Source organism: Heptranchias perlo, chromosome 6, assembly GCF_035084215.1.
Source record: "Heptranchias perlo isolate sHepPer1 chromosome 6, sHepPer1.hap1, whole genome shotgun sequence".
NCBI classification, from domain to species: Eukaryota; Metazoa; Chordata; class Chondrichthyes; order Hexanchiformes; family Hexanchidae; genus Heptranchias; species Heptranchias perlo.
The window spans coordinates 40,059,477-40,085,851 of NC_090330.1; the positions used below are offsets into that span (position 1 = coordinate 40,059,477).

Sequence of the window (26,375 nt, forward strand, 5' to 3'; positions counted from 1 at the left end):
TTAATTCGCAATCGTATTATATGCAAGAGTTTCTTTACACAGTTAACATATTATAGCTTTGGCACACAAGGGTAAACTTTGCAAGAACCACACCTCCAGCAGGGCCTCCTACAGAGTCAGCATATTTAAAAAAAACATTTAAGCAATGTGCCTGCGACTGCTGCACCCCCACGGTGTTGGGCCTCGCAAAATTTATCCAATGTTGTTTATGACTGCCTTTCAGCAAAAAAACCCACATAAAATGCCTTTCTTTTTTAAATAAAAGAGAGTGTCCTAAACAGAGTTTATTGCAGTATGAACATAGTTAGTTGTAGCATGATAAAGCAGCACCTGGTATTCATATGTATATTGGAACTCTGCATCCACCATCTGAATGTAACAGTTGTTGTCTGGTTTCATGTAGAACCGAAGTTGTTTCTTCCAAGCCCAGTCTAAAGTGTTGCAAATTTGCGCTTGATTCAATTGCTTAACCACTTCTATATTGTGAATGATGTCAAGAATTAGGGCTTTGAGCTTCAACTCCAGAACAGTAGTCTCTGAAAACATATACAAACATACAAAACAGGGCTTGAGACAAAAATAAAAGTTTACCTCCCAAGTGAAAATTTATATAAGTTAACCAAATAACAAGCATAGAGATTCGTTTTAGATTGCTCCAGCAAAGAGCCAGCTCAGACCCATTGGGCCAAGTGGCCTCCATTTGTACTGTAATCCTCTACAGTTCTTTGTTAAGTTAACATTCTTAATGAGCACATTAGGTCAAGTCACTACAAATACAATCTGCCGCAGTTAATTTGAACAAAACTGTTGCTGTAAAATTTTAATCAGGGTAAGGAAAGTGGATTATTAAATTCAAGCTTGCTGCCAAATTTAAAATGAAGAATAGAGCCCATTTTACACTCAGTGCGGCTAAACAATTTTCTTTAGCACATTCCAAGTAGCTCTTCAGCTGCTGCTTGTAATACTGTGCATTAAAGTTGCAAATTATGTCAGGGTCCAGAGACTAGATGTGAAGGGTCATTTAGGTGATGGAAAATGTAGGTGAACATTTGCCATTGCAGTTTCCACATACATGCCTGCATTGTCCAGGAGCAGGATCATCCGTTACCCAGAAATGTGCATTTTTAGGTTAAAACTCTGAAGAGGGTACGGTCATCTTCTCTTGTCTTTAATTTGTTCTCAGGGTGTGGGCGACTCTTGCAAGGCTGCATTTAATGCCCATTCCTAGTTGCCTTGAGAAGGTGGGCCATCTACTTGAACCGCTGCAGTCCTTGTGGTGATAGCGTTCCCACAATATTTTAGGTAGGGAATTCCAGAATATTAACCCAGCAATGATGAAGCTATGTTGATATATGTATGACTTGGAGATAATGTTCCCACGACATTGCTGCTCATCCTTCTCGATGGTAGGAGGTTGCAGGGAAGGGAGGTGCTGTCGAATTAAACTGGGTGAGTTGCTGCAGTTCAAACATACTGCAGTGACAATTCACCATTGGTGGATATTAAGTCCAGTGGCAGTGGCACCAATCAAGTGAACTACTCTCTCCTGGATGGTGTAGAACTTCTTGAGGTCTGTTGCAGTTGCACCCATCCATCTACAAGGCACAAGTCAGGAGTGTGATGGAATACTCTCCACTTGCCTGGATGAGTGCAGCTCCAACAACACTCAAGAAGCTCAACACCATCCAGGACAAAGCAGCCCGCTTGATTGGCACCCCATCCACCACCCTAAACATTCACTCCCTTCACAACCGGCGCACCATGGCTGCAGTGTGTAACATCCACAGGATGCACTACAGCAACTCGCCAAGGCTTCTTCGACAGCACCTCCCAAACCCGCAACCTCTACGACCTAGAAGGACAAGGGCAGCAGGCACATGGTAACACCACCACCTGCACGTTCCCCTCCAACTCAAACACCATCCTGACTTGGAAATATATAGTCGTTCCTTCATCGTCATTGAGTCAAAATCCTGGAACTCCCTTCCTAACAGCACTGTGGGAGAACCTTCACCACACGGACTGTAGCAGTTCAAGAAGGCGGCTCACCACCACCTTCTCAAGGGCAATTAGGGATGGGCAATAAATGCTGGCCTTGCCAGCGACGCCCACATCCCATGGACGAACAAAAAAATATGGTGAGTATTCCTGACTGGAGTCTTGTAGATGGCTTTAAGGTGTTAGGAGATGACCCACTCGTTGGAGAGTACTCATACTCTGACCTGCTCTTGCATTTACAGTACTGATATGGCTGGTCCAATTCAGCTTCTGGTCAATGGTGACCCCCAAGATGTTGATGATGGGGGACTAGACAATGCTAGTGCCTTTGAAGGTCATGGGGAGATGCCTGGGCTTTCTCTTGTTCAAGCTGGTCATTATCTAGCACGAATATTTCCTGCCTCTTGTCTGCCGAAGCCTGGAAGTTGGCATGGGCTGCTTCATTATCGGAGAAGTGTGAATGGAGCTAAACATTGAAATCTACAGTGAACAGCCCCACTCCTGAACTTATAATGAGGGAAGTTCATTGATGAAGCAGTTTCTCAGAAGAATTACTCCAATGATATCCTGGGGCCTCCTACAACGACCATCCATGTGTCATAACTCCAGCCACTGAAGAGTTTTCCCTTTGACCCCTGATGACTTCAGTTTTGCCAGGGCTCCTTGGTGTCCTATTTTGTCAAATGCTGCTTTGATATTGAGGGCAGCTGCTCTCACATCTTCTAGCATTTAGCTCAAGCTTCCATATTTAAATCAAGGCTGTGATCAGGTCTCGAGCTGAGTAGTTCTGACAGAATCCAAGCAAACGTTGGTTAGCAAGTTATTGATGAATAGGTGCTACTTGACGGCACTGTCGATGACCCCTTCCATCACTTTACTGGTAATTGGAGGAGGCTGATTGGATGGTAGTTAGCCAGGTTAGATTTAATCTTGTTTTTTGTAGATAGGACATACCTCAACAATCTTCCACATTGTCAGATAGATGCCAGTAGTGTACTGATTGTAGTGAATCAACTGGGCTCGGAGAGCGACTTGCTCTGCTGCATAGGTCTTCAGCACTACAGCCAGGATAACCTGCTCACCGATGCTGAGTTTGGGTTCTGCCAGGACCACTCAGCTCCAAACCTCATTACAGCCTTGGTCCAAACATGGACAAAAGAGCTGAATTGCAGAGGTGAGGTGAGAGTGACTGCCCTTGACATCAAGGCAGCATTTGACAGAGTGTGGCACCAAGGAGCCCTAGTAAAATTGAAGTCAATGGGAATCAGGGGGAAAACTCTCCAGTGGCTGGAGTCATACCTAGCACAAAGGAGGATGGTAGTGGTGTTGGAGGCCAATCATCTCAGCCCCAGGACATTGCTGCAGGAGTTCCTCAGGGCAGTGTCCTAGGCCCAACCATCTTCAGCTGCTTCATCAATGACCTTCCCTCCATCTTAGGGTCAGAAATGGGGATGATCGCTGATGATTGCACAGTGTTCAGTTCCATTCGCAACCCCTCAGATAATGAAGCAGTCCGTGCTTGCATGCAGCAAGACCTGGACAACATCCAGGCTTGGGCTAATAAGTGGCAAGTAACATTCGCGCCAGACAAGTGCCAGGCAATGACCATCTCCAACAAGAGAGAGTCTAACCACCTCCCCTTGACATTCAACGGCATTACCATCGCCGAATCCCCCACCATCAACATCCTGGGGGTCACCATTGACCAGAAACTTAACTGGACCAGCCATATAAATACTGTGGCTGCTAGAGCAGGTCAGAGGCTGGGTATTCTGCGGTGAGTGACTCACCTCCTGACTCCCAAAGCCTTTCCACCATCTACAAGGCACAAGTCAGGACCGTGATGGAATACTCTCCACTTGCCTGGATGAGTGCAGCTCCAACAACACTCAAGAAGCTCAACACCATCCAGGACCTTTGCTGTATCTAATGCACTCAGCCAATTCTTAATGTTACATGCAGTGAAACAAATTGGTTAGACACTGGCAGCGTTGAACGTGGTTGGGACTTCAGGAAAAGACCAGGTAGGATCATCCACTCAGCACTTTTGGCTGAAAATACTTGCAAACACTTCAGCATTGTCTTTTGCACTCAAATGCTGGGCTGCACCATGGTTGAGGATGGGGATATTCATAAAGCCTCTTCTTCCTGTTAAGTTGCCCAATTGTCCATCACCATTCTCAACTGAATGGGGTAGGGCTCTGATCTGTTGGTAACTTCACTTTAGAATGAGGCTCATGCCACTATGCACGCTTTTCAGAAACATTGGTGCAGTTCACAGATACAGCTTTGCCATGGATCTTGCACATCAGGTCTTGAAATTTCCTAGCCATCCACTTCTATGGAGAAATTCTGCGCTCCCATTTTTTCTCCCACATCTTTAGCCTCTGGCCACATTTCATCAAGGACTATGAACTTTCAGGCTCTCACACCCATAAGTTGCACAAGAAACTTTCTCCACTCCTTTCTTTCTAGGACTATTGTCTTATATTCATTTGTACTGTCAGCAGTAATGTTAGATTAATCAATTACAGTTGTGTGAAGGGATGATATGCTAAATGGATCATCAATGGAGGCCAAATGGGTTGAGCTAAGAAATAAAAAAGGGGCAGTCACACTACTAGGAGTGTACTATAGACCCCCAAAGAGCGAAGGGGTGATAGAAGAACAAATATGTAGGCAAATTTCTGAGTGCAAAAATAAGAGGGCAATAACAGTAGGGGACTTCAACTACCCTAACATCAATTGGGATTCAAACAGTGTGAGGGGCACAGAGGGCACAAAATTCTCAATCGGTGTCCAGGAGAACTTTTTTACCCAGTACAAGCCCAACAAGAGGGGATGCAATTCTAGATTTAATCCTGGGAAATGAAGATGGGCAAGTGGGTGAAGTGACAGTGGGTGACCATATTGGGGATAGTGACCACAATTCAGTTAGTTTTAGCATTATTATGGAAAACGGCAGAGTTAGATCAGGAGTAAACGTTTTAAATTGGGGGAATGCAAATTTTACAGAACTAAGAGATGATTTGGCAGAAGTGGACTGGACACAACTACTTAAGGAAAAATCAGTGGCAAGCCAGTGGGAGGCATTAAAAAGTGAAATTCTACGGGTACAATGCAGACACGTCCCCTCAAAGAAAAGGGGTGGCACTGCCAAATTTAGAACCTCCTGGTTGTCTAGAAGTATACGGGGCAAGATAAAGCAGAAAAAGAAAGCTTATGAGTGTCACAGAAAACTAAATACTGCAGAAAGCCTAGAGGAGTATAGAAAGTACAGGGATGGTGTAAAAAAGGAAATAAGGAGAGCAAAGAGAGGGCATGAAAAATATTAGCTAGTAAGATTAAAGAAAACCCCAAAGATGTTTTATCAGTACATTAAGAACAAGAGGATAGCTAAGGAAAAGGTGGGACTTATCAGGGATGATAAGGTTAACTTGTATGTAGAAGCAGAGGATGTGGGTAGGGTTCTAAATGAATATTTTGTCTCTGTGTTCACAAAGGAAAGGGATGATCCGGACGTAATAGTTAAAGAGGAGAGGTGTGAAATATTGGATAAGGTAAACATAACGAGAGAGGAAGTACTAGAGGGACTGGAATCCTTGAAAGTTGATAAGTCACCAAGGCCCAATGTATTGTTTCTTAGGCTACTGAAGGAAGCCAGCGGAGGCCCTGAGGATCATTTTCCAATCGTCACTAGATACAGGGGAGGTACCGGAGGACAGGAAGACTGCAAACGTAGTACCATTGTTTAAAAAGGGTACGAGGAAAAGGCCAAACAATTATAGGCCAGTCAGTCTTACCTCGGTGGTGGGCAAACTATTAGAATCAATACTGAGAGGTAGGATAAACTGTCACTTGGAAAGGAATGGTTTAATCAGGGATAGTCAGCATGGATTTGTTCATGCCTTACAAATCTGATTAAATTCTTTGAGGAAGTGACAAGGAGGATTGATGTGGGTAGTGCAGTGGATGTTGTCTACATGGATTTTAATAAGGCATTTGACAAGGTCCCACATGGCAGACTGGTCAGAAAGGTAAAAGACCATGGGATACAGGGAAATGTGGCAAATTGGATCCAAAATTGGCTCAGTAACAAGAAACAAAGGGTAAAAGTCGATGGATGTCATTGTGAATGGAAATAGGTTTCCAGTGGTGTGCCACGGGGCTCAGTGTTGGGTCCCTTGCTGTTTGTGGTATATATTAATGATTTGGACTTGAATGTAGGGGCATGATTGGCAAATTTGCAGACGACACAAAAATTGGCCGCGTAGTTGATAGTGAAGAGAATAGCTGTAGACTCCAAGAAGGTATCAATGGGTTGGTGGAGTGGGCAGAAAAGTGGCAAATGGGGTTCAACCCGGAGAAGTGTGAGGTAATGCACTTAGGGAAGGCAAACAGTAAAAGGGAATATGCAGTAAACGGGAATATATTGATGGGGTAGAGGAAGTGAGAGACCTTGGAGTGCATGTGCACAGGTCCCTGAAGGTGGCAGTAAGGGTAGATAAGGTTGTGAAGGAGGCATATGGAATGCTCTCCGTTATTAGCCGAGGTATAGAATACAAAAGCAGAGATGTAATGATGGAACTGTGTAAAACAGTGGTAAGGCCACAGCTGGAGTATTGTGCGCAGTTCTGGTCACCACATTACAGGAAGGACGAAATTGCTCTGGAGAGAGGGCAGAGAAGATTTACAAAAGTGTTGCCAGGGTTTGAAAATTGCAGCTACGAGGAGGGTTTGGATAGGCTGGGTTTGTTTTCCTTGGAGCAGAGGAGGCTGAGGGTTGACTTGATTGAGGTGTACAAAATTATGAGGGGCCCAGATAGAGTAGACAGGAAGTACCTGTTTCCCCTAGCGGAGAGTTCAAGAACTAGAGGACATAGATTTAAGCTGATTGGCGGAAGGATTAGAGGGACCATAAGGAAAAACTTTTTTACCCAGAGGGTGGTGGGTGTATGGAATTTTCTGCCCAAATTGGTGGTAGAGGCAGGGACCCTCAACTCTTTTCAAAAGTACCTGGACCTGCACCTGAAGTGCTGTAAGCTGCAGGGGTACGGACCGGGTGCTGGATTAGAATCTGGTTGTATTCGAGCCGGCGCAGACACGATGGGCCGAATGGCCCCCATCAGTGCTGTATCTTTTCTATGGTTCTATATCCCAATTTTCTAGTCTTGATTCTGAATTTTGTTTCTGCAAATGAAGACAGGTCATTGAAAAGAACATTTTCTTTCTACAGTGATCTGACCATGCCTTTGTTTTACAGCAGCAGACATCCTGGATTTCAATGGATGCTGTTGATTTAGCAAGTGGTAAAAAAAACTTCCCAAAACCAGTTTGCCATTCCACATCCAACATAGATATAAAGGGTTCTCGATTAAACACAATAGACTGTATAGTTATTGCATTAAATTACTTTGCTAAATTCTAGGAAACCACAATCCTCTCTTAATGTCGACTTATCAAACTCATACTGGCTAAATCACAATTTGTTGGTTACTAATGAATAGCTAAGTGTAAACTTGAAGCAACAACAAGTTCACACAAATCAATCACACAAGCAAAATTGTTTTAAGTGAACAAAAGTGAAATAATGGGTGACCTATCTCAAATTAACACACAATATCATGAAAAAATAATGCAGTGGTATTTTGGTACTTCAGTCAGTATACCAGTCATCATGGCCAGGGACTCGTGCTGAGTAGACATTTCAAGAGTTATAATTTTTACTGTCTGAAGTATTTTTATGTAACTCTTCTGTACGTTTTCTATTTAAATGGTTTTTGTGATGGGTGGTTTTGTTCTTTACCTTGACATTTGTCTATTTTTTGAAAATAAATTTGACTGTCGAAAAGTGTGATTCAGGTAGTGTAAAATCTATGTCACATGTCAAAACTAGTTGTGTGAAACATACTACCATACTGCTTTTGAAGCTAAATTCTATTAAAAAAATCTTTGAATTTCACTTCTGCTAGAGATTCTGAAACTGTAGATACTGGTCGTAAGTCATAACCAGTTGCTATATAAAACTAAAATAAATGTGTCGATGATAATTTGCTAGTTTCCCAAAATAACATTTTTATACTAGAAAGGCACAAATGTTACTAAATGGTAAAAATCAAATGGTAAACATCAAATGAATACAATGAAAAATGTTTCTGCTTAACTGTCCTAACTAAAATAGTTCAAAATCGTTTCAACGAAAATATGTAACTTTGAGTTGATACGGTTGATGGTTATGTTTTGAATTATAGCTCTACATTGCTAGTATGAATCTAGAAACATATACCAAGTAATACTTATCATTATACTCTCCCACAGTAATGCAAAATTAGCACCAGAGAGTCACTAAAAACACTGCTTTGGAAAACCACAGCTATATGTAATAATCGAAAACATTGATTGCAAAGGTGAAACTAATTACATGGAGAAGTAAACTTAAATTATTACACAGAAAGCAGAACCTTCATGGATTTTACATTAAAGTGGGATTACTGATAATGGATAGAACTAGCTCAATTTGTCAATCTCCAATTATTAAAGTAATGATAAAAGTCTGAATAATGTTTTGCATGAGCATTTATAACAAATCGTCGCTAACAACTGTCCATGCAAGTTATGTCCAACCATCGTCAGTCGCTTCTTACCAGCACTCCCTGCTTCCTCACTATAACAGTCTATACTTGTATAGTTTTCCAATTTTGCCATCAGTTCTACATCTAGCTGTTGCAAGCTATGTTTTCTTATGGCATTTTCAACTTCTTCAGTAAATTGAATCTGCTCAGCCAAGCAAAGGATCTGACAACAGAGAAATAATGAAACATTTATAAGTGCATTAAAAAATGTTGGAAAAGTAAGTAACAGACTACAAAACATCCAGACGTCACATGTTTCTAACCACAAAACACATTTAGGCCTCAAAATCAGAGATTGCTCTGATTTAAACTTCACACAAAATGTTATAAAAGCAGTGTTAATTAAGGAAGGATTCTTTATTTGAATTCATGTATTATAAACAAATATATACAAGGTAAATATTCTGATGAAAGGTCTTCGACCTGAAACGTTAACTCTGTTTCTTTCCTTCTCCACAGATGCTGCCTGACTTGTTGTGCTTCTCCAGCATTTTCTGTTATCATACAAGGTAAATGTGTTTTAAGAATAATTAATTAGAGTTGAAGGAAGCTGTCTTTCTTTACTAAGCAAATAGATGAAACCTAAAACCCAGCTATCCGCAAGAACAAAGATCTGTAGATCAGCCAGGAAACAGACGTTTCATCTTAGGTACTAATCTAATTATAGTTGGCCAAAGCATTAATAGATATACAAGGCCTGGATGAGGAGTGAACCAGTACTCATTACTATGCATGGGATGTAACTTTGTGTCTTTGAACTTAACTGAATGACATCTCTTTATTCAGACCTTTTGGTTTCAATATATATATATATATATATATATACATACTACAGATTATCCTCAGTATCTTTAATTCAGTGTTCAATATTATGAGTTCAGTTTCAGCTGAGTCTAAATTAGCACCTAAAAGTTGGGCAATTGGCAGAAATAATCGTCTCACCCATATGCAATCATTACATCAGGAAGACTATCAAGTATTGTTTTTCCCCTAAAAGTCTTGTAGATTATCCGATTATGTAAGAAATATATTAAGTTATTTTAATAATTTGTGAACTAAACCTTAATTGTTTTCTATTTGTTTGTACTATCAGTATCTTGCTGTATTTTTCTGCTTCTATGTAATTATCATGTGTTAATAAATATTAGTTTTAGCCTAAAAGTGTGCTATTTTCCACCTTTCTGAGAAATGGAGTGTGTCATTTCGGGTCATTCAACTGTAACATAATGAGTAATTATTGGTCCTGTGGTATGCTATCCCATTCGCAACACTAAGTTCATAGGAGATTCAATCGGTTTATGGAAATTCTATTATTGCAGTGGCCACATTAAAAGTTTTGGGAGAAAACCCAAATCATAACATGAAGAATAATAAATAATTACAAAGTAGTAATCTAATCGATAAGTTTATAGACTATCAATTCATGACAACAAAATCCTACTTGTTTATAATTGATGTTTTGAGTCCCAAAATCATTATATTTACTATAAATTTTCCGATTCAGTTTTAGATTTCTTTTTGTGCTAATGGCAAATGGCGGTGCTGAAGTCAACTATCATTAAGCTCAGTGTCAATTATGTACACTGATGTTCCTACCAAAGGATTAATAATAGATATTACTACGTTTATTCAGAAATTATTTTCAGTTAGATTACTGAAAAAGCAACAGCCAATTTATAGCATAAACTTTCTATGACACCACAATATGTTTTATTTAGAACTGTAAAATAGTACTTTTTTCTGGAATTGGTGGAATTGAAACCATCACCACTTTTTATATCTGTCATCAGCTTATCGTATTTTTCTTACTGTAGAGAGATTTTAAGATATAAGCAGACTGGCACATTAATGAATAAACACATGTAATACCTGTGATGGAAAGCGTGATGGATCAATGGCACCTTGTGACTTTTTCCAAGCAGTAATACACTCAACCAACAAGTGCTTCAGAGTCTCTTTCATTACTTCAGCCAAATTATTCAGCCAAACCTGCAAACACAACAGAATGTTGGTTGGATTCACAAAAATAAGGATTGATTAGATTTTGCATTATGCTTCACAAGGTCAAAATGTTATCACCTCAACATCATCTGTAATGTGAATCGTGCTTTTTAGAGGCACAACTTCACCATCCAGAGACTTCATTGCAATAATGTGTTGGAAATCTTCATCAAAATCCACACTGTTAATACCTGAAAAAAACCAGAAATCAATAATACAATAAATGTTGAATTTGCAGAATATATCAACAGAACCAATCAAATTATGATAACTGTGTAATTTGCAAATGAAATTGGCAATATTTTCTGTAAAACACTTTTGAATAAATGGTGGTCACCGGTAGATGCACAGTGCAATAACCATGGGCAGCAGGATACAGGTTTCTCCCAATGATTGCCCACACAGTGCTTTTTAAGTAACGTGTATAATGGGTCAGAATTTGCTGCCAAAATAACAGCAAAGTTAATGGCCCTCGCCGCTGTTATGGGTAAATGGTACAGCAACTTCAGGTGAGGAGCGGTTAAATGTGAATATCCAAAAGTTGCTGTCCAAGTTGCACCACTCTGCCATTAGCTTCACGAAAATGGTATCTCGCCCTTAGCCTTCCGTTTTTGTTTTAGAACTTGCTGTATTTGCTCGTCGAACACACTACAGAAAGTTAAATCTGTCATTACAAACGCAAGTACCCTTTTAACGACATGATAAGTGTTAATGACTGCCTTTTCCTAGTTTCACAGTTTAGCTTGAAAACTTTCCAGATCTATTTTTCTATCCTATAGCATACCTAGTATACCTGTATAAAATGTCCCCCTTGTCACTTCCTTTCAAGGCTAAAAAGCTCACGTTTCTGCAGTTTTTCCTCATAACTCAGTCCTCTAACACTAGAGCTCAGTCTCATGGCTCTTCTCTGGACTGCCTCTCGTGCTCGAATGCCTTCTTTGGGTCTCAGTGACCATGCTTGGATGCAGTAAAGTGTGATTTGACTATAGCACTATATAGTATGAGCATGACTTATTCTGCCTTGCACTCTACTGTTTCTGCTATATAATTCATCATTCTACTTGACTTGTTGATTGCATTGATTGAACATATTAAGTATCACGTCTATTAAAACCATCAAGACCTCATTCAACTTCATCCCTATCCACTTCAACACTTAACTTAAAAAAAAGTATACAAAATGTTTATTCCTTTTTATAAATATATACATGGCTTCAATTTACTAAACTTTTTCATGAACATAACAGCATCAAAAAAGTTCAGCTAAATTTCAATAAATATTGGTCATGACCGTCTGTAAATAACATGAATTTGTCCCAAGAAAACTTGTACACAAAAGAGGGTTTAATATAAATCATCAGCAACAACTTGTATTTATATAATGCCTTTAACATAGAAAAACATCCTAAGGCTCTTCACAGAAGCGTAATCAGACTAAAAATGCACATGCTAGAGGAAATATTTGCAAAGGTGACTAAAATCTTGGTCAAAGAGGTACACTTTTAGAAGGGTTTTAAAAAGGGGGAAAAGACAGAAAGGTTAAGGAGGGAATTGCAGAGCTTAGAGCTGGAGCATCTCCAGCAACGACCTAGACAGTTGAAAGCTCGGCCGACATTGTGGGGTGAAGAGAGTGGGGGATGCACAAGAGGCCAGAATTGGAGAAACGCAGAGTTCATGGAGGGTAGTAGGAATTTACAGATATAGGGAGGGGCGAAGCCATGAAGGGATTTGAACACCAGGATGAGAATTTTAAATTTGAGAAGCTGAGGGACTGGAATCCAACGTAGGTCAGGGGAGATGGGTGAGCATGACTTGGTGCAGATTAAGATGCGGGCTGCAAAGTTTTGGATGAGCTGAACTTTATGGCAGGCGGAGGATGGGAGACTGGCCAGGACAGCATTGGAATGGTTTAGTCTGGAGGTGACAAATGCACGGACAAGGGTTTCGGCAGCAGAACGAGCAGAGGCAGGGACAGGGGCAGAAACAGGTGATGTTATGGAGGTGGAAGTAGGCAATCTTTGTGATGGAGAGGAGATGGGGTCGGAAGCTAATCTTGGGGTCAAAGAAGACGCCAAAGTTGTGAACAGTCGATTTCAACCTGAGACGGTGGCCGGGGAGGGGGATGTAATGGGAGGCGTGGGACTGGAGTTTGTGTCGGGGGCAGAAGATGATGCCTTCAGTTTAACTGGAGGAAATTGTGACACATCAAATGCTTGATAAGAGGCAGTGGAGGGGTCGAGAAAGGTAGTGAAAAAGTAGAGCTGAGTGTCATCGCTGTACATGTGGAACTTGACCATGCTTTCGGACGATGTTGCCAAGGGTCACCATGTAGATGAGGAAGAGGAAGGGCCAAGGATAGATCCTTGGGGGAACTCCAGAAGTAATGGTGCAAGGTCAGGAAGAGCAGCCATTGCTGGGTATGATTAGATAGGAAAGGGTGGAACCAGACAAGTTTGTCCCACTCAGCTGGACAATGGAAGAGAGGCGTTAGAGAAGCGGTGACGAGGAAGGATAGTGCACCACGTCAGAATCACAGAGGATGTCATTTGTGACTTTGATAAAGGCTGCTCCAATGCAAGGCAGTGACGGAATCCTGATTGGAAAGATCCATTTTTTTTCCATGAATGTAATCATTTTGAAACTGCTTCATGTTGAATATAAATTGATAACCTTGATGAGAAAAAAAAATCCATGTTCTATTTGTTACACTAAGAATAAGTGTTAATGATAAACTTTGTTGAACACTAGCACACCAGAGAGCACAATTCGCTGTGGACACCCACAGGTGTCATAAATTAATGTAGCTATTAAACAACCTTGTAATTCTGTATTCAGTGCAAAGCACAATTGAATTTAATAACCACAATAACTTGCAGGGTCCTTTCAGTCAGTTTTCATATTCTTCAACAATTAAACATTTATGAGTTACTCATTAAAGGATGATAAAAAGTAAGATCACAAAAGACCAAACGAACTGTAACAGAGGCTGCTTCAGAGGCAACGTGATTAGGGTTCAGGAGCCAACATGATTAAATTTGAAGCCATACCAGCAAAAAGCTTTCGGAGATGAGTCTGAATGATAGCGGGGTTGGTGGATTGTCCCAGGATTTCCAGTAAATCATCATCACCAATGAAATAAAATCGTGGGAATGCCGAACGTTTTTCCTGGATGGAGAAGTTTAAAAAATATTAGTCCATTTATCTATCAGCGGAGGGTACAGTCATTTCTGCCTAGAAAGCCATCCATAGTCCTGTTTATGCATGTTGCTATGTGGAAATAGATTTGCATATTCGAGTGACATATAATATAATTAGGTTTATGTGGATCTTAGGTGAATCGAGTTCCCTTTTAAGATATTAATTAATACTGTGACCGTTGGGATGACTACATAGTTAATCATAATTTATGGGAATTCCCAAATCACTGCTTTAATACACTGCTTTATGCAAAGCAACCTTTGAGAGAATTATTAACAAAGGCCTTAGGGAAGAGTATAACTAATAATGATTAGCATATACTAAAAATTTCTCCAGTACAACAGTAAGAGCAGTAAGAACAGAAGTCAGAACTCAAAATGGGTAATATTAACCTAACTCGCCTGTCGAGAAACTGACAAGATCAGATCAACCACCTGGTTACACCCCAACCAACTTTACTTTCCATTGAAGTCAATATGTACTCGATATCAGGCAAACAGAAACCCTACAAGTGGATGTAGATTTTTCAGTAACTTGGTTTGAAAACTCTAAAACATGTTAATGGGTTTCTGCATGTCAGTCACACAAATAACCAAACTAAAAATGATTTTAAAAATCTAGGAACTTTAGATTTCAATTCATTGTTTTGTTTTCCTTGTTAATTGATGCTGATCTAAATTTTTAATCATCTCACGCTAACTCTTACCTCCAGAAATTCATTGAGTGACTTCTGGCATCTTTGCAGCTGGTCTAATATAGTAATGAGAGAATGTCTGATGCCAGCTCGCACACAGAGTGAAGTTACTCTGTTGTCCCTCTGAACGTCTGTCATGATTGATCTAAAGAAGATAAAAGATACCGATCCAATATTGTATTAACTACCGACGCTTAGCCAATCTTTCCTTAAATTAACATTGTGCATTCCTATGGCAAACACATGAAATGCTTACCCATCTTCTGACCCAGAACTGAAACAGCCCTTATCAAAGTCACAAAGGACACCTTATGTGACTGTGACCATAGTAAACTATCCCTCCTCATCCTTCTCGATCTGTCTACAGCCTTTGACACAGCTGACCACACCATCCTCCTCTAACCCCTCTCCTCCGTCGTCCAGCTGGGTGGGACTGCGACGCCTGGTTCCATTCTTATCTATCCAGTCGTAGCCAGAAAATCACCTGCAATGGTTTCTCTTCCTGCTCCCGCACAGTTGTCTCTGGATATATTGCTATATTGGTATATCTCTGTACATCTTTTCATCTCTCTCCTCCCCTCCCCCCAAAGTCAGAGCAGCAGAGGTTCCATGGTCCACTCTTGGGAGCCTCAACCATTTGCAACTGTTCAAACTGAACAACTGATAACCATCTTCTAGAAAATTAATTACCTGATTTTTTATTCCAAGTACTTTTAATTCAGCCATGCACTTCACGTGAGGGACCTTATCAAATACTTTCTGCAAGTCTAGCGTATAATAACATCACATTCCCATCATCCACAGGAAAATTCCAACAAGTCTGTTATACATAGCCTGCCTTCCATAATCATCACTGCCTCATATTTATTATCTTCATTCCTCTTAAATGCTTTGACTATACTTTTATCCCCATTACAGATTTCAAGTTAAAAGACACAGAACTACACTATCACACCTATGATCTTTTATAAATTCAGGAACAGTATTAGACATTTTGCAGTCTTCTGGTGCCATCTTGTGTCCAAGCAATGGTTGTAAACTTCCAGCAGAGTACCCTTCCTATCGCCAATTTATTAAGTACTCTTGGATGAGTTCTGTCTAGACCTGATGCTCTTTGACTTTTTTTTTTAAATGGTGATTAATTGCAGTATTCTCTTTCTCAATGATTCCACCATTTCAACATACAAAGCACAAATTGTATGCTAAAACACACTTACTTTTCTATTTTAAAAAAGCAATAAATTGAAGCTACATGACTATTTCTTGTAAGGACCAGTTATTCAGCTTAGTTTACCACATTGGGGAGACAGAATCAATGGAGAATTATTCATTCAATTAAAGAAAGAAATTTGCTCTCAGTCACTTAAGAATAAGTAGCACATTAAATAATGTAATATTTAATTCATTGTAACAAATTGGGCAACAGATTTTGCAAAACTTGTTCATAAATCTAATATCTTGCTACTACCTCAGGTATGATAAATATTGCTACAGCTTACCCCAATAACTTCCAAAGCCAGCTCAGACCTCTGAAAAAAATGACTATGTAGTCTATAATTTTTTCAAAACCTTATCAAAGCCAGGTTTCTTCTAAAATCCCTACTCAGAAACCAAGGTTAGCAGTAGAAAATCGCTGCAGAGGAGTACAATCAGAAGGTTGCAAAAGGTCAAAGGTCAGTGCTAATTTTTCCTGAAAGCACAGCATTCTGAACTGGGCCTTGATGACCAAACTTTAATTAGTCTAGGTGTTAAACACGGGTCAGAGATGAGTTCTGGTCAATTTGGAATCTTGACAGAGTTAAGTCGTTTGAAAAATTTCTGTTCCAAAGAGATATTCAGTTTGACAGAATTAAGAGAGAGATGAAAATTATTTTAAAATATTCCACACTGCAAGTTAACCATTTTTGCTAAAATTAAAGACATGAGTTTTTAGGATGGACAGTGAGTGACCTTTTCGTTACTTTCTCATTAGCTATTTCCAAACTTAAATCTGCCTTTGAATCAATTAGTTTTAAATTTTCTTCTATTAAAATTATATAATATTCTGCATAAATAAGGCAAAGCTGATTCATTAAAAACCTGCCTTAATAGCCTTTTTAAAAAATTAAATATAAAACTGACCTGAAATCATCATCAACTCTCTTAAAGCGTCCCTGTTCTCTAGGAAGAGCTCCTCGACCAAAAATTGGCTCCAGGTAGACCCATTTCCTTTGAATTTGATTTAAATTGTGTAGATATTCATCAAGATCGGCTAATCTAGTTTCCCAAATAGAAACTTTGTCCTCAAACCCTTTGTAGTAGGGGGAGTCCTTGAGGGACTGCAGTAGGCACTGGTTATCTCCAACCTGGTTGACAATGTCTTTCCAATCTTTAATCAGCTTGATAGTTATTTTCTTGCTATCCTGATAATCAGTCATCGTAAATACTGACGCAGCACCCCACAAGTCAAGTTCCCGCAATGCTTCTCTGATGCACACTTCCCCTTGTGCTCGACTGTTGAGTTCCTGAAAAGAAAAAAAAGTTATAAACACTGCTGATCAATTAATTCAACTTGTCAATTGATTACTAGTTCTTTAGCAAAACTGTCAAATACAAAGAATAGTTTGAATTGAGATGAAATCCTCAATTGCAGCAAAAGAAATCTGGTAACTTTTTTAAAAATCTGAGTAAATAAACAGCTAAAGGTATCTCCTTGGCGGTCACTGCTGAGAATACTGCACATTATTTAGGAATTAAAGTGAATAAGACTATCCATAGTAAACATTTTGTAGTCTTACATTAATTTAAACTAACAAAAAAAAATATCCTAACCACATTCTATATAATTCAAAATACTGACAGATACACTCATAAAATACAAGCTTCTGCTAATAGTTGAGGAAGAAAATAACTCTGCATTTCATTGGTACAATTAAGATCTTAATTCAAACAATTAATTAAAAAATGAGGGTGACTCCCATAGAATCACACTTGGTGAGTCAGAGGATATGATGCTTTATAACAATCAGAGCATTACAGTATGCAACACAGAATGTATTATATAAAAGACTTGATAATAAGAGTTGTGATTGAAATCTTGGACTGAATAAGCTTTTCACTTGCAATGGTAAAAAAAAAGTTATGGCTCCAGCCACTGAAGTCTTCATGCGTAGTAAGTTATGAAAATAAGCTGTGTTTGTACAGTTCACATTTACTTATGGATTGAAGTTAAAGCTGCTTTGGAAACAGCAGCAAGCAGTCATTGAGAAAATCTGTGAAAAATATTGATTTCACCACAGCTACTGTAAATGTTAAGGCACAGCAGAGAAGGCAAAAAAAAATAAAAACAAAGGAAACAGGAGAGGAGGAAGTGCAACCAGCATTGAAAGTGGGAGAGGAGCCAGAAGCAGGAGAAAACAGATAGCATGGTTGGGGGGAAGAGGACAAACGATGTGGTTGGAGGCGTAAAGGATTTAGTGGGATGGACAGAGAGGGAAGGGGGATTGGAGGGCAGGCACATGGTGAGTAGTGTGTTAGCTGAGAAAAGGACTCTGCACATGCACAGTTTGTTGCTTTAATCAAGGCCATTATGCTGAGGATTGAAGCACTGCAATCAGCGGACAAAATCAATGAAGAGTGAGATAAGATAAGAAAATAGCTTTAACATAAAAATAAGAGAAGTGCAGAAGTGAAATTACTGTTCTGATAAGCTCAAACTTTGTTTCCCATGCCCGATAGCATGATTCCATTAAAAACTACTTTTCTCAACTGTATTGTGTTCCTAAATCTCAGTGAACATTTTGTTATATTGCACAGATTGCTTATTATCTGAGATTTTGGGTTAGAAATTGGTATGCGTTGCGCCTGTTTTTTGGGCTTATTATAGGCGCAAAGCATACAAATTTAGCAGTGGGACAACGCCTGCACCCAATCTACGCAGGCGTTGATCGCAACTCCACAAGATTCACAATCACACAGCGCCCCCCACCCGCCAAAACCCCCATCCTGAGACTTACCCGATGGCCGCTGCCAATTAGGCAGGCAGCTTGAAATTGAAGTCTTCGCTCAGGCAAACTGCCTGTGGAGGCGCGACCAACACCAACAGCTCATGACAAATATATCGATGAGGCCCGAAGATCAATTTCCATCGATCCTCGCAACTCTCGGTTCGGGCGCACACTCGACACAGCATCGAGTCTGCGCATAAAAACAGGCCCTGGCCAAAATCTACTGCTTTGTGTTTTCAGAAATTCTGGAAGACTGAAATGAAGGGGAAATGGGATAGTGGGAGTAAGGCAAAAAGCAAGCATAACAAAAAACATATCAAAGCCGATGAACAGAGAGAAAGTAAACACACAGCAACAAATAGAAAAAAACGCAGAAACAGCAGGGAGAAGAATCGCAAGCTGAAAAGAGAACAGAGCAAAGTAATAAATAATGCAATATAATCTTGAGTAAGAATAAACAAAGAAAAGTGCAAAAACCATTTAATTGTTTTCATCCTTTTATGGTAAATTTGTACTCGAGACAAAAAATGGGAAAAATTGCATGGCTGTACAGGAACACAGCAAAAGTAGCATTCACCGTCAGTTTTACCTGCTGACCATGCTGTTGTGTAAACATCAGGTGAAAGTTTAAAAGCACAATAATGCTTCTCACAAAAAGTATCAACCGTGCAAAAGTTGTCAATTTAATTTATTTTGCAGCTATATTATTTTAAAGTTATCAGTGGTAACCATTAGTTCATACTTTTAGTTCTGAAGATTTTGCCACTATGACATCTGCCACTTTCATCAAGTCCCCAAATTGCAATTTCTCTAATGTGGTGCCTCTGGGCATGCCTAGCAGACGAAACAGGTCCAGCCAGTGATCCTGGGAGAGATGTTCTCCACGGACATACTTCAGAACAGGTACGACCATCTGCAGAAAGAGAAAAAAAGATAAAATAATGACCTTCCAACCCAAAACATGGCAGCAATTTTTTTTCCAAAGAGAGTTATGTGAAGCTGCAGGGACTTCTCTTGATTATATAAATATAAATGAAGAAATCTATCATTGAGTCCAGTAAATTTGGAATTTAAATATTTACTTGTCTATAATTAACAAAAGTAGAAGTAAAATACAACAAAATCTCATTTGCATTATGGGATCTTCTCTCTTTTTTGAAATTTTTTGTGCTCATCAAGGTGAGGGATGTTATTGCTTGGGAAAAGAACACTTTACATTTTGGATACCCAGTGTTAGTATCATGCCGCCAAGGTCAGCAAAGCTCAGTCCCAACAACGTACTTCAGACACTACTTTAAAATAATATTTACTACTGCACCTACATGACATTTTCCATTTCCCACACCAATCATCCTCTGGCCTTTCAAAGTGAGATTATCAAATTAGGGGCAGTTTTGTATTGTGGGTTCACACACACTAGGAAATGGATTGAGCTGGCCCAAACTCTTTTCATGAAAGGAAACCATACAGCTAGCAGACATGGAAGAGCTATCCCATCAGTCCCATTAGAACTCAGGTCCCAGTGGTGAAATGCCAAGGTCTAACCTATTATACCACCCAGTCCCTAGATCTCCTCTTCCTTCTAGGTCTGATTAGAAAAATCATTACTTATAAAGTAATTCACCTTGTATCTATCAACATCTTTCTGCAGTTTGACAGTCATCGTTGTTTGCTCATTTCTCTTTCTCAGCTTATCATGCCACATCAATAAAAATTCTTCAAAAACATAAGTCTTACTCCTGTGAAAATCAACATACAATTTAGATCTTCAGTAACAAAACAAAACACACATGATTAATATTACTACTGAAGTGGCTGTAAAGAATGTATAGCAGTTTAAACAAAAAAATATTCATATCAGACAAACTAATTTGCATGAAAAAGTATTTGATAAAATGCAATTTATGGGGCAGGTTTTGCCAAATCTTGAGTTCTCTAAAATTAAGATAAAATTCATGGTCAGCAAACACTTCTATCACTATTCAACAAACATCAGCTTAACATTTACTTCACCAAGCAAACAACAAGTATAATTAACACAACAAATGTTGTAGCTAAGCACTTTAAGGATGAAACCCTGACTTCAGTAAGATTATTCTTATACACAATCGAATTTATCTTTCTTTTGTTTACAGCACAGTGGAACCCATTTACAGCAAAATATATCAGGAACAGCTGATGTTGTAATACTGGTGCGCACAAAACTGCAAACACAGCAAGTTGCTATGCTGAAACTGACCACATTGTACACATTCATAAAAGCGTGCAATTCCAGGATGGTTTTCTGAAAGGTAATTAAACTTGAACCTACACCATTCTTGACTTCGTTTGGATGTGCTCCTGATCTGAAACTTACATATACCTTGCAAAAAGACTCATCCTGGGAAGACCATTTCTTGTGGCTGGACTGAAATAAATGCTTTTAAGAGAACACAAGAAGCTGATTTGCTGGGTCACTAATGGCACAATGCCACTAAGCTATAGAGATCAGAAGGTTGCAGATTTAATTTTCAGATGCCACCGAATTAATTGATCTCAGCCAAGGCAGTAATTGGGGCAGCAAAAATCAGCAATAGTCCCACTCCTGATTATGACCCTGAAAACAAAGCATGCATGTTGATGTCAGGTGAGAATATGATGCCCCCAACAACTTATATTTCTGTAGTTCCCCTCCCATTCAGAGAGATTTTTCAAAATGCTTTACACAGTGGATGGCAAAAAGAGCACTGTGCAGGAAATAGCAATGGACATACAGTAGATAGCTTTTTTAGGTAGCTGATACAGGTGCTATGGGTTGAATGGTATCCTTCTGTGCTGTTAAATTCTAGGAGATAGAAAAGGAAGAGTAGGTCTGGAAGCATGAGAGCACAGTTGAAGAGAAGGGGCTTTAGCAGGGGATGATATTTTGGAGGGAGAACAAAGCAGTCTTGATAAGGAATTATGTATGGGTAGGTAGCTGAGCTCAGAGTTAAACAGTACAGTCAAATAGTCTGCCAAGACTCAAGAATGGCCACTTGGGCAAGGTATTGGAAAGCATTCAGCACCCATGAACTGTCACATCAGTAGGGAACTACCACTTTCAGGAGAGGAGAATAGAGAAGAAAACTGGCAAAAAAAAGAGTAAAGACTAAGCAAATTATGACTAGATGCACCAAATTTCATTCTCTGCTGCTCCAGCACTAACCAATAGTAAATTGAGTTTCACTACATGCAACTAGATGTTCCAATTAAAACAACTGGGGGTCAATTTTCGGATGGCCGAGCGGGTGCGTTCGTGGCGGGGGGCTCCTAAAATTGGGGATTCCCGGAGCGGGTCCGGAGCCTGGCTCCAACCCGTCCACTTCCGGGTTCCCCAATGACGCGAATCGGTGCGCGCACAGCCCCCGCATGCGGGACTCCCACCAGCAATCAAAGCTGGCGGGATCCCACTTAAGATCATTATCTGGGTATATGAGGTCGTTTACAGACCTCATTAGTTGGAGATTTTAGGAGGATTCGGATTTTGGATCACCCAGAGCATGTTTCCCATGCTGGGGGAAACACTCCCTGTTTAAACAGACATGTTGCAGCCAGCAGCAGCTGCAAAGGTCCATTTAACAGGTGTGGGGTAAACCCTCATTCATTGCAGCAGGGCACTCTATCACCTCAGACAAAGTTTTACCCGCCACACCGTTGTCTCCACACTCCAAATTATTAAATCATACCCTAAACTCTGCTGTCCAAACACATTTCCCTACTTTGTGGACCCCCTCACACTCACACCGTCAGGAGGGTGGGGGGGGGGTCCATTGCTGCATTCATCACTCCATTGGAGGACAAGCAACATCACCAGCCTCACCAGGCACGCCGTCCACCTCCGCCACGTGGAGCTACACAACACAGTGCTGCGCAACAGGCACCTGCACAAAGTAGTTGTGCAACTACACATACACCCACTGTAGGGTGACCCAAGGGTGGCATCAAGGGTGTTCATGGAGAACCTCATGAAAGAGAATTATTGCACAAGCCAGTCAAGAATGGCCAAGAAATGGCAGTAGTGGTGACAATATAATATGTAATGTGAATTGATCAGAAATCAAATATAAGTAAAAACCATGATAAACCTTCAATTACCCTTGTGCATCCCCTTCATGCTCACGACACGTTTGCCTTATGCTTCCTACTACACATAAGTGATGCATGCCCTGTGGCTGCAGCACAGGTAGTGGCAGGTGGGGTGAGCCTGGCCGTGAAAGAGATGCATGAGAGGGTGAGTATGAGACAGAGCCATGAGATTGTACGAGGATTGGGTTGAGTGGTAGGAGGTGGGATGAGTACTGGCGAGGTGAGTAAGTGCAGGTAAGATGAGGATGAGCTTTGAGTGGGTGTGAGGAGTGATATGATAGAGTAGTGTTGGCAGCGCAGGAGATGTGGGGTGGGGGCGGTGATGTGGCAGACGGAGTGTAGGGGAATGAGTAAGTGTACTCACTTCGGCTGACCTACTTAGGTCATTGAAGCGCTTCCTGCACTGTATGCAGGTGCATGATATGTTGGTGGTGCTGGTGACCTCCTCTGCCACCTCGAGCCAGGCCTTCGTGGTGGCAGAGGCAGGCCACTTCCCCCCGTCCGCCGGGGAGAAGATCTCTGTCCTCCCCTTCCTCCTCACCCCATCCAGTAGGACCTGGAGTGAGGCATCATTAAACCTGGGAGCAGCCTTCCCCCTGGGCTGCTCCATGCTGTAATTTCGGCTCCTTTCTGCAGCATCAGTCAGTGGAGGACTGCCCCTTTAAATAGGGCTCCTCCGGCTGACAGCTTATGATGCGGGTGCGCAGTCAGCCCGCTGCGCAGCTTTCCAGCGCGAAACCCGGAAGCCAAGGTAAGTGGCTTCAACTTACTTACAATAGCGTGGGGAACCCACAGATTTTACTGGGCAGGTTACCCACGAGCCCAGTCGACCTCCCCGCTGGCAACCCGCCTCCCTCCTAATATCGGGCCCCTGGTCTTTCATTCAATTATATGCAAGCCAATTTAGACATTGGAAATGTTTTCACTATATTGGATTTCATTATAATCAAGCTCCACAGTCATGGAATGTTTAAAGTGAGCCATGGCCAGGGCTACTGGTTTACAGTGACTGAATAAATCAAATTCCATTCTCATTCTATGGGATTCCTGGACTTTTGCTGGTGTCTAGGGACCACGTTCTGCAATTCCATCTATTTATAATTAAGACCACTGGTGACTCAAGTCAAATTCCAATTTATTAAATGGGTTTCCAGGATTTGCAACAATGTTTGAGATCACATTTCATGATTCTGACCATTTTTCCATAAAAAATGCATTCATGTGGCAAGAAGATAGCACAACTAAAATGTTGCAGTATTATCTGTCACTCAGATTCATCTGTCTTGGCTAGAATAAGTTCCATTAAGGCACTACAAAATGGTGCACATCAAAATTGAGTATTTCATCTCAAGGGAGAAAATGGAATTTTGTATCTTAACCCACTTCTAGCACTGCCAGCCAATCCACCACACATCAACCTTGACAGCAGCTTGAATAACTTCATGACCTGGACTGCCTGACCTACTTGCTGAAAAAATGCTACGTGCAGGTGAGAGGTGGTGAAGCAAAGTTAAAGATCATGAAAAAGAACATCTGTATAATATCCATTTGAGAATTTGTAGAAAATTAAACATTTGAAAATGCAGCATCCAAATGTTATAATTTATGACAACTACAATCACTTACCTAAAGGAGATCCAGTCCTCATTTACCATATTTTGTAATCCTTTGGTAAACTCCTCATATAATGACCACATACTCGCATATTGTTCAAGATCCTCAAGAATTTGCTCCGCCAACTCAAATTCAGGTTTCTCTACTTCAAAATGGTGACAGTCTTCACTGAAAGAATGACATAAGAATGTCATAAGCTACATAAGAATATTTAATTAGCCAGCTACCCCAGTAAGCTTATTGGGTAAATGCATCAAGTGATATATTACTGAGCCATACAGACCAGGAAGATTCCAGATTTGATTCTTTGGTTTGTGGCAAATTATCTAATCTCAGATAGGAGCGGCAGGGGGAGTGGGGGGTGGGGGAGTTGGTGGAGGGGGGGAAAGTCAGTCAGTCAGAGTTTCCACGCCTAACCAGTATCCGGTGGAAGGGCACACAAAGATGCAAGGATAGGATTATACTGGGCTGTGATGCCCAACGTCAAACAGCCTACTAGAACTCTCTGTATAGGTTTGCATACAAAGCATGGCCAGTTGTTAAAGGTACTTAAGAGTTGCCACCATTCACTGAACCATACGTCAGTATGAATCACAGAATTCAGGGGAGAAGCAGAAAAAATAACTTATCGGTTATAAAACACTTAATATTACTTTCATTGTTTACATCAAGAGTGCCCAAGCATTTTGTCTTACGGGTCACTTAGGTGCATACTATGGAGACCCAAAGGTTTAAAAGAATGTTCCCATCAATTTGCATATATCAAAAGCTACCAATACAAACAGATCATGGTGTTCAGATTTAGGATTTATCCACCAATGAAGTGCTGAGAAGAGACATTCCCGAACGTCCAGCCCTGTAACAGTTGATCAGGAGAAACCAGTTGAGTAAGAATTATAAACACAAATAAAAAGCAAATTTCTTGGGGCTTGGTGGCACAAATATCCAGAGCTGGTAGACTGTTCATGGTACCCCCTCAACTATTTCAGCATCATGTAGTGTGGCCTTTATTTTGCAATGCTGTTTCCCTGATTAATAAAAACATACATCAACTTCTTTCGGGTTGTCTCCAGCTCATCAAACTCAATTCTCTTCTCCTTTATAGATTCAACACATTTGTTGAGAATTTCCTTGTCTCCACTGTCAACAACATCATCACTGGGCTTCAGTTGATTCCAGCGAGCTTCAAACTTTTCCAGCTGTTGGATGTACATCTTTATACGAGACTCAACATTTGCTTTCATGATTTCAATCTAAGTAGGTAAATACAATAAAATCAGTGCAAGGCTGCATCAATTCTACTATTACTCTTCCTTTTTTATGTTTAAAACCTAATTTTGAAAAGCACAAGCAATCTTTCAATCTTTTAAAAAAAATTCACAAAAAGACTTTGTCTTGACACGTGTTAAATAACATCCATATTTACACATTTTATTGATTTAATGTGAGCAAAACAGTTATCAAAAGGTTTTTTTTAGGATTGTTAGGGATAATTACTATTTTTTTCCATGCTTAAAGTGCTGATAAACCTAGAAAAACAGTACACAGAAACACAAACATTATAGGACAGACTCAGCTGGTCTTTTCCTGTTCTTTATTTCCATATGTTCCTAATAATTGTGGGTTTTATTTCAATCCTCACATTTCCCATTCATATCCCAAGATAGATTCGTTGCAAGTACAACCCCAGTTAAAGTAATATGAATTAAGATCAGTAGAGTATTGATGTCTGTAGCAAAAGAAAAACCTAACTTAAAATAAAAACAGAAAATACTGGAAACACACAGCAGGTTAGACAGCACATGAAAAGGAAAGACAGGTCAGCCCCTTTACTCTGCTGAATAGAACAAAAGGTGGAAGTGAAGGAAGTACAGATACGATAACTACTTTCACAAAGAGTCAAATAAAAAAGGAACTTTCCTTGTAACCAAAGCAGTTGGATTCCTATGGAAGCTCAACCAAAGAAAATAAAATTGTCAGAAAATATGAAACCCATGAAGATACTCATTCAAACAAGGGAATAAAATGAAACCATCAGAGTCAGAATAAAAATAATTATTTACGCCTTCCCTCCCATAAATCCCAAGTTGATGCAAAACTCTATTCTCAAGAAAATAACAGAAGTAAAGTTCATACTGGCTTTTGTAT

At 40.2% G+C, this 26,375-nt stretch overlaps 1 protein-coding gene across 4 annotated transcripts in view; it reads right to left on the reverse strand.

The window, feature by feature from the left end:
- dync2h1 (dynein cytoplasmic 2 heavy chain 1) overlaps nucleotides 1-26,375 on the reverse strand; it is a 656,363-nt gene that overhangs the window by 546,394 nt on the left and 83,594 nt on the right. For all 4 annotated transcript variants that reach the window (XM_067986146.1, XM_067986147.1, XM_067986148.1 and 1 more), the window contains exons 23-33: nucleotides 25,275-25,480; nucleotides 24,240-24,395; nucleotides 20,134-20,248; nucleotides 19,252-19,422; nucleotides 16,645-17,027; nucleotides 14,536-14,668; nucleotides 13,679-13,796; nucleotides 10,710-10,822; nucleotides 10,500-10,619; nucleotides 8,643-8,793; nucleotides 331-536 (exon numbers count right to left, since the gene is read on the reverse strand). In XM_067986146.1, the coding sequence (XP_067842247.1) occupies nucleotides 331-536; nucleotides 8,643-8,793; nucleotides 10,500-10,619; nucleotides 10,710-10,822; nucleotides 13,679-13,796; nucleotides 14,536-14,668; nucleotides 16,645-17,027; nucleotides 19,252-19,422; nucleotides 20,134-20,248; nucleotides 24,240-24,395; nucleotides 25,275-25,480 (1,872 nt within the window). The remainder of the gene's footprint in view (nucleotides 1-330; nucleotides 537-8,642; nucleotides 8,794-10,499; nucleotides 10,620-10,709; nucleotides 10,823-13,678; nucleotides 13,797-14,535; nucleotides 14,669-16,644; nucleotides 17,028-19,251; nucleotides 19,423-20,133; nucleotides 20,249-24,239; nucleotides 24,396-25,274; nucleotides 25,481-26,375) is intronic.